The sequence below is a fragment of the Miscanthus floridulus genome, chromosome 11, assembly GCF_019320115.1.
Source record: "Miscanthus floridulus cultivar M001 chromosome 11, ASM1932011v1, whole genome shotgun sequence".
In the NCBI taxonomy this organism is placed as follows: Eukaryota; Viridiplantae; Streptophyta; class Magnoliopsida; order Poales; family Poaceae; genus Miscanthus; species Miscanthus floridulus.
In genome coordinates, this window is record NC_089590.1 from 2514361 (window position 1) to 2525029 (window position 10669).

At 44.7% G+C, this 10669-nt stretch overlaps 1 protein-coding gene and 1 pseudogene across 1 annotated transcript; both read left to right on the top strand.

Annotated features, from left to right (window-relative positions):
• Positions 1–224: 224 nt before the first annotated feature.
• On the top strand, positions 225–1525 carry LOC136494000 (uncharacterized). The gene is made up of 3 exons (XM_066490135.1): positions 225–260; positions 679–846; positions 953–1525. Exons 1-3 carry the CDS (start codon positions 225–227, stop codon positions 1523–1525), a joined length of 777 nt encoding a protein of 258 aa, XP_066346232.1.
• Positions 1526–2124: 599 nt separating this feature from the next.
• LOC136494002 (protein ALP1-like) lies at positions 2125–2997 on the top strand (annotated as a pseudogene).
• Positions 2998–10669: the final 7672 nt, after the last annotated feature.

Below are 10669 nucleotides of genomic sequence, written 5' to 3' on the forward strand. Positions count from 1 at the left end.
CATCCCTCCACTCCGGCGAGCCCTCCATGGCCGGATCCGGTAGATCCGGTCCTGCTCGACCTCCTGCACCTCCTTCTTTGTCCACATCCATGGGAAAGAACGCACCTAGGGTTGGGCTTTCTTGTCAGCTACAGGGCACGGCCACTGGAGCTCCTCCTCCCGGCGTCGCGGACATGCCCCGTTCGGCCGGCCTTCAACCCTCCCCAGTCAGCTGGCAGGGAGCCATGGCCGGCGTCGACCCCGCCATGGCCGGCGCTCAGGTAGGCGCGGGCGGCCTCCAGCCCACCATGGACGGCGCCCACCAGCATGCCTTGGCTGCCCAACAAGCCTTCCTGGCCGGCCAGCAGCCCCTACTGACCGGCCAGCAGCCCTTACCGGCTGGCCAGTAGGCAGCCATGGGCGCTGGGGGTGTGGCCACTGGTCAAGTAGGCGGTAGTTCGTCGCAGTAGCAACCGAGGACGCACGCTCTATTGACCAACAAGAGGGCAAAAGAAGATGAGGTATAAATTTGTCTTTCAATTTTGTGCAACAATTGTACAGTGCTGGGGAAATCTTGATTTTGGGTGATCAAATACAATTGTTTGTAAGTTTTTTGCCGAGCAAGTTAGAAAAGGAAATCGGCCGAACACACATTTGAACAATGTAGGCTTTATCGAGGTATCTGATAGGTTTTTTCAGTCCACCGGAATAATGTTGAGTAAAATGCAACTAAAGAACAAATGGGACAAGTTGAGAAGGGATTATGGTGCTTGGAGGAAATTAATGAGGAAGCAAATGGGGGTTGGGTTCAATTGGAATATAGGAACTATCAACATGAATCCTGAGTGGTGGAAGAAGATAACAAAGGTCAGTTTTATTTGTTATGCTATGTACATTTTTATTTTTGCAACTTAGAAATTTTTCTTCTTTTGGACGTTCTCATATGTTTTAGTAAATTAGTGGTGTTGGCAAGTTCAAGAAGAAGCCTATCCAAAATGAAGATGACTTGAAGGTGATGCTTGGAAACATTGTTAATGAGGAGCAAGATCATTGGGATCCTATGAATTCCAACCCCATCATACCCCTTGATGATGACACTCCAACTGATGGTGTAGAGGCTGAGTACCCCACTGAGCACCACACTATCGAGCACACATTTGATGGTGACAACAACTCTTTTGAAAATGGAGATGATGTTCAGGAGGTCACTCCTATCACAGACAATGGTAAGAAAAAGGCTAAGGTTATTTTGGAGAAGCCCCCCAAGAAACCTAAGAGTAGCACAGCCCTTGTTATCCAAGAGCACATCTTAAAGATTTCTGAGTCTGCATCTTCTTTTGTGTCTAAAAGGCAAGGTGGGATCACCATTGAGCAAGTTATGGAACATGTTGTGGCATGTGGGGCTGCATATAAGACTGATGAGCATTTTGTGGCAACTGAGTTGTTTGTGAAGAAAGAGCAAAGAGAAATGTTCATGACCCTCCCCATCGATGAAAGGCTCGATTGGCTTAGGAGGAAGTACAATGTGATGTATGGAAGAAATTGAAGGCCTAGTTGTTTGGACATGTCGTCGCTAGTGTCATTTTTTTATGCTCATTTGGACATGTTGTCGCTTTCCTGTGCTATTTTAGAGACGCTGTCATTTTTTTATGCTCATTTGGACATGTTGTCGCTTTCCTGTGCTATTTTAGAGATGCTGTCAATTTTTTTATGCTCATGTGGACATGTTATCATTTCTTGCAGATGTCTAGTGATGATTCCAGTGATGAGAGTGATGATTTTTTCAAAATTGTCTTAAGTGGTGCTATGCTTGCCCAAATATATTGTGACATGTACCTAGATAAAAACCCACCAAGGACTTCAACCACTAGTGGTATGGGTTGGTTGCTAGAGACACTGAACACTCCGGGGGAATGCCATACACAACTTCGTATGAGCAATGAAATATTCGAGGACATCCATGGTTTATTAGTGGAGAGGTATGGGCTGAAACCATCCTATCATATGAGTACCTATGAGATGCTTGCCATGTTTTTATTTACATGTGCCGGAAATGAGTCTAGTCGAAAAGTTCAAAATCGGTTCAAGCATTCAGGTGAGACATGGTCTAGGAAATTTGATGAGGTCCTTAACTCTCTTATGGCCATGGCAAAGGATTTCATTAGACCTAAGGACCCCAATTTTCCTACAGTTCATAGGAGGATAAGAGATGATAGACGAGCGTTCCCACATTTTAAGGATTGTATTGGTGCTCTAGATGGAACACATATTCGAGTTTCTCTTGCACCCGATGAACAAGTGAGGTATATTGGGAAAATAGGGATAGCCACTCAAAATGTCTTAGCAGTTTGTGATTTTGACATGCGATTCACATATGTATCCACCGGTCAACCGGGATCTATGCATGACACTAGTGTGCTATGCAATGCAATCTTGGTGGATGAAAAATTCTTCCCACATCCTCCACAAGGTAATAAAAATGATTAATCGTTTAGTCTCTTTTTTTATGATACAAAATATTAACTTATATTGTTTTGATCATGTTTAGGCAAATACTATGTTGTTGATGCCGGATATCCTAATCGGCCCGGATATCTAGCTCCTTACAAAGGTGAAAGATATCATATGTCGGAGTGGCATCGAGGTATGGAACCCAAAACACCTAAGGAAAAATTCAATCGAATTCACTCTTCTATTCGAAATGTTATTGAGAGGTCTTTTGGAGTTTTGAAAATGAAGTGGCAAATTCTATACAAGATGCCAAACTACCCGATGTGGAAGCAAAAAATGGTTGTTGTTGCTTGTATGGTCCTTCAGAATTTTATTCGTGAACATGGTAGTGAAGATCCGGACTTTGCTCGTTTCGATCATGATCCTCATTTTGTCCCAACAATACCAGAAAGGTATAACCGATATGCAGTTACATCGGATGGTTCTACCTCGGAAGCCAATGCCGCCACTATGGATGTATTTCGTGACGGCATGGCCACGGCTCTTGCTCTAGCTTGGAACAACTAGCATGTAATGGAAGACTATCTAATGTTGAGAAGTTGTCATGAACAATCATAATATTTAGTTAATCTTTAGTTATTTTTATGTATGGACAATCGAAATATTGTTGACATGAGTTAATTAATTATATATTTGGTGTGTCATATTGCATTTGTGTTTTAAAAATATACCTTTTTTGAATGAATATAGTCATAAGATGTGAGCCACATGTCTCATATTACAACCTAAGGGCAAAACAGGCTATTCCCACCAAAACCTCATTTTCGTGAATTTGGATCTGTTATTTTACCAAACAGTTCCCTGGTACATACACGGTGGATCTCAGATTCACGGTGGAGCTGATCCACGGTGAATCCCAGATTCAGATTCACATTTTATAGTGGTGAATCTCTGCCAAACAGGCCCTAAATTTGGCTGAGTCGAGGACCACTGCTTCTCCATGCTTGGGGTAAATAATGAAGCAAATCCAGTGGTCTCTGCATTATATTAGAATAACTTATATTATAGATGGCATTAAATAGCACCAAGTATATAAATAGTAATTTAAACTAGGTAGCTTACCGAAAATTGTAAGTCGCCATGATATGATTCTTGTGAGCCTTTTTCCTCATTACTCTTGCAATGTACACGGACACTTTGTGCATTTCATCTCTGTGGGCTTTTACCTTTATAGCATTTTTCTCCGCTTGTGTCTGTGCTGCTTCCATTTGTGCTTTGACCGTTTCATTCAATTTGAACTTGTGCTCTGGCTCGCTAATTCGTGCTGGGTCAAGGTACGCTACCGAGAACCTGCCGTTCATCAATTCTTCCTCTTTCCATTGCATCCTGCAGAATAGGTAGTCACTCTGGTACTTGACATATAAAATATATACGTATGTATGTAAAACTCGTGTATGCGGTACGTATTACAAGCACCATACGGTAATGAGCTGGACATCGAGGTGTTGATGACGGTAAAGTCTGTGCAAATCCTCGAAATCGATCACAATCTAGTAATCGAGAACGCCAATGAAAACCTTTTTTGGGACACGCGCGGTGATTGCTCGAATGCCTTGCTTCATTGTGGCCATGATCCATCCATGCAGCTTATTCAGTTCCCATGGGCCGTCCACCAGATCGCACCGATACAAGAATGGTTTGCCATGCTCATATTTATCTGGGACTTCATCTGACGCAAAGAAATTGAGGTTTTCATCCATTTCTTTTTGCCGAGAGGTGCCGCAAGCTACATATTTCTCACCGGAAGATGAAGCCTTGTTCTTCAATACGTCTAAGAACTTGTCGACTTCTGTTGATGGAGCCTTATGATCATATGTGCTGACCATACGAGGTACCGCTGGCCTCTGGGGAGATGGAGATGGCGGCCTAGATGGCAGTCTCGGCGATGTTGGATCAATAACTGGTACATCATCTACCCGTTCATCGCCTTGGAGTAGTGATGTCCATTCCTCCTCAGTGAGACCTTTTAGTACAGGTGATAGCGGCATTGGCTGCTCGACCTCATTGGTAGCTCCCTGCACATGTGACTGAGTCGGCTGCTCGCCCTCATTGGTGTTGGAGTTGTTCCAAATTCACTCCAGGATATAGGCCGGGCTTCTGACGGAGCGAAGCGGAGGCCCGTCGCCGGTTTCGTGGAGACATTGATTCTCTTGTAACGTCGCCGGCTTCTAACGGAGCGAGCGGTACGATATATACACCCTTGCTAGGGTTTCGTGGAGACTTGATTCTCTTGTAAGCCGCCATAGGCGTGTAACCCAAAACTCTTGAGATAGTGAGATTGTTGCTGGCTGGTGCTCATGGTTTTTCCCCTTCACATCGGAGGGGTTTTCCACGTTAAATCGTGTGTCTCCTCTGTGGCTTGATTCTTTACTACATATTCTTATACGTCGTTCATAACAAGTGGTACCGGAGCTTTGGTTGCTGTTAGGGTTCATGACGACGTCGATGAAGTTCGATCTTCCGCTGCTGAACTACGACACGCGGTTCTCGCTATGGCAAGTCAAGATGCGGGGGATTCTGGCGCAGACTCATGACTATGATGAGGCGCTGGATAGTTTCGGAAAGAGGAAGGCCGAGTGGACTCCAGAAGAGATCCGCAAGGATCAGAAGGCGCTCGCCCTAATTCAGTTGCATCTTCATAATGATATTTTGCAGGAGTGTCTGAAAGAGAAAACTGCTACAGAACTATGGCTGAAACTGGAATTGATCTGTATGTCCAAGGATCTAACCAGTAAGATGCAGATGAAGATGAAGCTGTTCACCCTGAAGATGAAGGAGGAGGATTCAGTGATGAGCCACATCGCTGAATTCAAGAAGATCGTCGCCGAACCTAGTGTCGATGGAGGTGAAGTATGATGACTGAGGACTTAGGTCTTTTGCTGCTATGTTCTTTGCCAAATTCGTATGCAAATTTTCGTGACACCATACTTTTGAGCCGTGATGAACTAACCCTAAAGGAAGTTTATGAGGCTCTCCAGTCTAGGGAGAAGATGAGAGGCATGGTGCAGAATGACGGGACGTCGTCCTCCAAGGGCGATGCTTTGCATGTGAGAGGCAGAACTGAAAACAGATCATCCAATGATGGCAATGATGGTAGAAAGAACTACGAAAGGAGAGGCCGTTCAAAGTCCAAGCCGCATGGTAATAAAAAGTTCTGTGTTTATTGCAATCTGACAAATCATAATGTTGAGGATTGCAGAAAAGTACAGAATAAGGAGAAGAGGAAAAACAAGTCGGCTGGTAAGGTCTCTGTTGCTGCTGCTGCATCTGATGATGATTCTGGAGATTGTCTGGTAGTATTTGTTGGTTGTGTTGCTGGTCATGATGAATGGATTCTCGATTCCGCATGTTCATTTCATATTTGCACTAACAGAAATTGGTTTAGCTCGTATAAGCCTGTGCAGAAAGGGGATGTTGTGCGGATGGGAGATGATAACCCGTGTGACATTGTGGGGATTGGATCAGTTCAGATCAAGACTGATGATGGCATGACACGCACGCTGAAAAACGTCAGGTATATACTAGGGATGTCCAGAAATCTTATCTCATTGAGCACGCTTGATGCAGAAGGTTACAAATATTCCGGTTCAGATGGCGTTCTGAAGGTATCAAAAGGTTCTCTTGTTTGCTTGAAAGGTGATCTTAATTCTGCAAAGTTATATGTCCTTAGAGGGTGTACTTTACCTGGTTCTGATTCCGCTGTTGCTGCTGTTACTAATGATGAACCTAGTAAAACTAACCTTTGGCATATGCGTTTGGGACATATGAGTCACCATGGTATGGCAGAATTGATGAAGAGAAACCTGCTGGATGGCTGCACTTCGAGTAAAATAAAGTTTTGTGAGCATTGTATTTTCGGGAAGCATAAAAGGGTACATTTCAACTACTTCTGTTCACACCACTAAAGGTACTCTTGATTATGTTCATGCTGATTTATGGGGTCCTTTCCGTAAGTCCTCACTTGGTGGTGCTCGTTACATGCTTACAATTATTGATGATTACTCTAGAAGGGTTTGGCCTTATTTTCTGAAACAGAAAGATGATACTTTTGCTACTTTTAAGGACTGGAAAGTAATGATAGAAAGGACAAACTGAAAGAAAGGTAAAATTGCTTCGTACTGATAATGGTGGAGAATTTTGTTCGCGTGAATTTAATGATTATTGCAGATCGGAAGGCATTGTTAGGCATCACACCATACCCCATACTCCACAACAGAATGGTGTGGCCTGAACGCATGAACAGAACCATCATGTCCAAGGCCCGTTGCATGCTGTCTAATGCCAGGATGAGCAAGCATTTTTGGGCTGAAGCTGCTAATACTGCTTGTTACTTGATAAACAGGTCGCCTTCTATTCCACTAAATAAAAGAACTCACATTGAGGTATGGTCTAGGTACGCCTGCTGATTATTCACAGTTGAAAGTTTTTGGATGCATTGCTTATGCTCATGTTGATAATGGAAAATTAAAGCCTAGAGCTGTTAAGTGTCTTTTCCTTGGTTATAGTTCGGGAGTCAAAGGCTATAAATTGTGGAATCCTGAAACTAGGAAAGGCTTTTATGAGCAGAAGTAGTTGTTTTCAATGAATCTGTGATGTTTACTGACAGTTTGCCCTCAGATCATGTTCTAGAAAAAAGCTGCAGCGTATGCGCATGTAGGTGGAGCATGTTGATGATGATACAGGTGTGCAGGTGGAGCCTGTTGATGAGCATGGTGACCATGATAATGATGTTGCTGAGGATGATGCTCATGATGATGTTCAGCAAACTCCTCCTATTTTGCAGTTAGAGGAGGATTTACCTATTGCTCAACGCAAGTCAAAAAGGACAATTGCACCTCCTAAGCGTCTTATTGAAGAGTGTAATTTATCTTACTATGCTTTGAGTTGTGCTAAACAGGTGGAGAATGTTCATGAGCCAGCAACCTATAAAGAAGCTATTCGTTGTGGTGATACTGAGAATTGGATTTCTGCTATGCATGAGGAGATGCAGTCTCTTGAGAAGAACAGTACATGGGAGATTGTACCTTTGCCTAAGAATAAGAAGACCATCAGCTGTAAATGGATCTTCAAGAGAAAGGAGTGTTTATCTCCAAGCGAGCCTCCAAAGTATAAGGCAAGGTTAGTTGCTAAAGGCTACAGTCAAATTCCGGGTGTTGACTACAATGATGTGTTCTCTCCAGTGGTAAAACACAGTTCAATTCGTACTTTCCTTAGTATTGTTGCTTCACATGATCTTGAGCTTGAGCAGTTAGATGTGAAGACTGCATTTTTGCATGGAGAGCTTGAGGAGGACATATACATGGACCAACCAGAAGGGTTCATAGTGCCTGGCAAGGAAAAATATGTGTGCAAGTTGAAGAGATCCTTGTATGGTTTGAAACAGTCCCCTCGTCAGTGGAACAAGAGGTTTGATTCATTTATGTTAGCACACAGTTTTAAAAGATCTAAGTATGATAGCTGTGTTTACATCAAGCATGTTAATGGATCACCTATATATTTGCTGTTATATGTTGATGATATGCTGATTGCTGCCAAGAGTAAGATTGAAATCACTAAGTTAAAGAAGCTATTGAGTAGTGGTTTTGATATGAAAGATCTTGGTAGTGCTAAGAAAATTCTTGGTATGGAAATTAGTAGAGACAGAAAATCTGGGTTGCTATTTCTTAGTCAACAAAATTATATCAAGAAAGTTCTTCAGCGTTTCAACATGCAAAATACTAAGGTTGTTAGTACCCCTATTGCACCTCACTTTAAGTTGTCAGCTGCTCAGTGTCCTAGTACAGATGCAGAGATTGAATACATGTCAAGGGTTCCTTATTCTAGTGCTGTTGGGTCTTTGATGTATGCCATGGTTTGCTCTCGCCCAGATTTGTCATATGCTATGAGTCTTGTTAGTAGATATATGTCTAATCCTAGCAAAGAACATTGGAGGGCAGTTCAGTGGATTTTCAGGTACCTCAGAGGCACAGCAGATTCCTGTTTAAAGTTTGGAAGAACTGAATAAGGGTCTTATTGGCTATGTGGATTCTGATTATGCTGCTGATCTGGACAGGCGAAGATCACTTACAGGTTATGTGTTTACTGTTGGCAGTTGTGCTGTGAGTTGGAGGGCTACTTTACAGTCAATTGTTGCTTTGTCTACTACTGAAGCAGAATATATGGCTATTTGTGAAGCGTGCAAAGAATTAATTTGGCTGAAAGGTTTGTACGCTAAGCTTTGGGGAGTTGAATCTTGCATAAGTTTACACTGTGACAGTCAAAGTGCAATTTACCTCACTAAAGATCAGATGTTCCATGAGAGAACTAAACACATAGATATCAAGTATCATTTTGTGCGTGATGTGATTGAAGAAGGTAAGCTGAAGGTATGCAAGATTAGTACTCATGATAATCCTGCTGATATGATGACAAAACCTGTTCCTGTTGCTAAGTTTGAGCTGTGCTCAAGCTTAGTTGGTTTAATTGGATAGTCCAAGAGACTATTGTTGGCACCAGTGGTTTTCTATCTTTGTTATGTTTAGGATGAAGGGTTGATTTATGATACAAGATGAATTTGTCTCAAGGTGGAGTTTGTTGGAGTTGTTCCAAATTCACTCCAGGATATAGGCCGGGCTTCTGACGGAGCGAAGCGGAGGCCCGTCGCCGGAGGCTTGGGCCGGAGCCCCCCACGGTACGGTACGATATATACACCCTTGCTAGGGTTTCGTGGAGACTTGATTCTCTTGTAAGCCACCATAGGCGTGTAACCCAAAACTCTTGAGATAGTGAGATTGTTGCTGGCTGGTGCCCGTGGTTTTTCCCCTTCACATCGGAGGGGCTTTCCACATTAAATCGTGTGTCTCCTCTGTGGCTTGATTCTTTACTTCATATTCTTATACGTCGTTCATAACAATTGGTAGCTACCTGCACATGTGACTGCATCGGCTGCTCCGTGTCAACATTTGACTGTAGCATGGGCACATCTTGGCTTGGCCGTGAGGTTTCAGGCGATGCATTAATATTCATAACGATATCTCGGCGATGCCACAATATGTACTGGTTCATCGCATCACCGAAAACCTCAATCCCCTCATTAGTAGGGATGTAAAGCTGGCACGACTCATCCAACACTGTAACAACTTGCACCCAGGACTATTCTAGCGGGGGTTCCTTTGGGAACACATGAGCCATTACGGCCATGCCGGTTGTGACCTCTCGAAACTTATTATGTTTCCCTCCATAAGGTATCACCATCCTGCATGGTGTATCCACTTGTATGTCGTCTACGGGATACCTCACGTCACTACACCATTACACACATTTACCTACAGTTATGTGTTGGCAAAAGGTGGGTTTCAACTACATATTATGTGTTGGCAAATGTGTAACTTTTTAACATCAAATTATGTGTCGGCAATAAGGTCATAGGGCCACACGTTATGTGTCGGCGTTTTTCTGCTGGCTGAAAAACTGTCGGCGAAAATTTCTAGACTATTTAAGTGTCGGTGTTGCCTAAACGTAACCACGCTACAAGTGTCGGCGAAAGACTACCCAGGTGAACGTCGTTCCCCGCACAGGCACGGACCTACACGGCCTATACACACACACACAAAAAAAAGTCCCCAGGCTCATTACCCCCAATCGTCCACCGCCCCCATGCCCGTCAACCCGCGCCGCAGCCAATGGCGCGCCACCAACCCTAGCCGCCGCGCCCCCTCCCCTTCCCTCCCCTCTCCCGCTGCGCCGCCGGCGGAGCAGGCCACCCAGGATGGCGGCGGTGGGACCCTCCTCTCGTCTGGTGGAGTGGCGGCACGGGATGACGCGGGCCGGCGGGCGTCGCCTCGCTCGAGCCACGTGGGGTTCGACGAGGCCGCCTGGCCATGACTGCGATGGCGCCAGCCAGAGGCCTGGGCAGGCACAGGGTGGTGGTGACGGCGGTGGGCTTCTCTTCCACTTCTTCCCCTCCGTCGTCCCCTTTCCTCCTCGCATGGCGGCGCCGACGGGGCCGGCCTGGGCTGCTCCAGGGCCTGGGCTGGCGGATCCGGTGCTCTGGTGGCCGGATCTGTCACCCCCAGGTCAGGGGCAGGCGCCGGCGGTGGCAAGGCAGCCATAGCGAACGCGGGACCAAGAAGAGGGTCTTCCACGCCAAGCAACGGTGAGGCTATCCCTGATCTGATTTTTTCCCCTTCTGTTCTCAGTA

Excerpts from the sequence above, each read along its gene's own strand:
- LOC136494000 (XM_066490135.1), top strand. The coding sequence starts at position 225 with ATGGCCGGCGTCGACCCCGCCATGGCCGGCGCTCAG. Across the intron at positions 261-678 it reads CCGCCATGGCCGGCGCTCAG|TCCACCGGAATAATGTTGAG; the intron begins GTAGGCGCGGGC and ends AGGTTTTTTCAG. Across the intron at positions 847-952 it reads GGTGGAAGAAGATAACAAAG|TTCAAGAAGAAGCCTATCCA; the intron begins GTCAGTTTTATT and ends GGTGTTGGCAAG.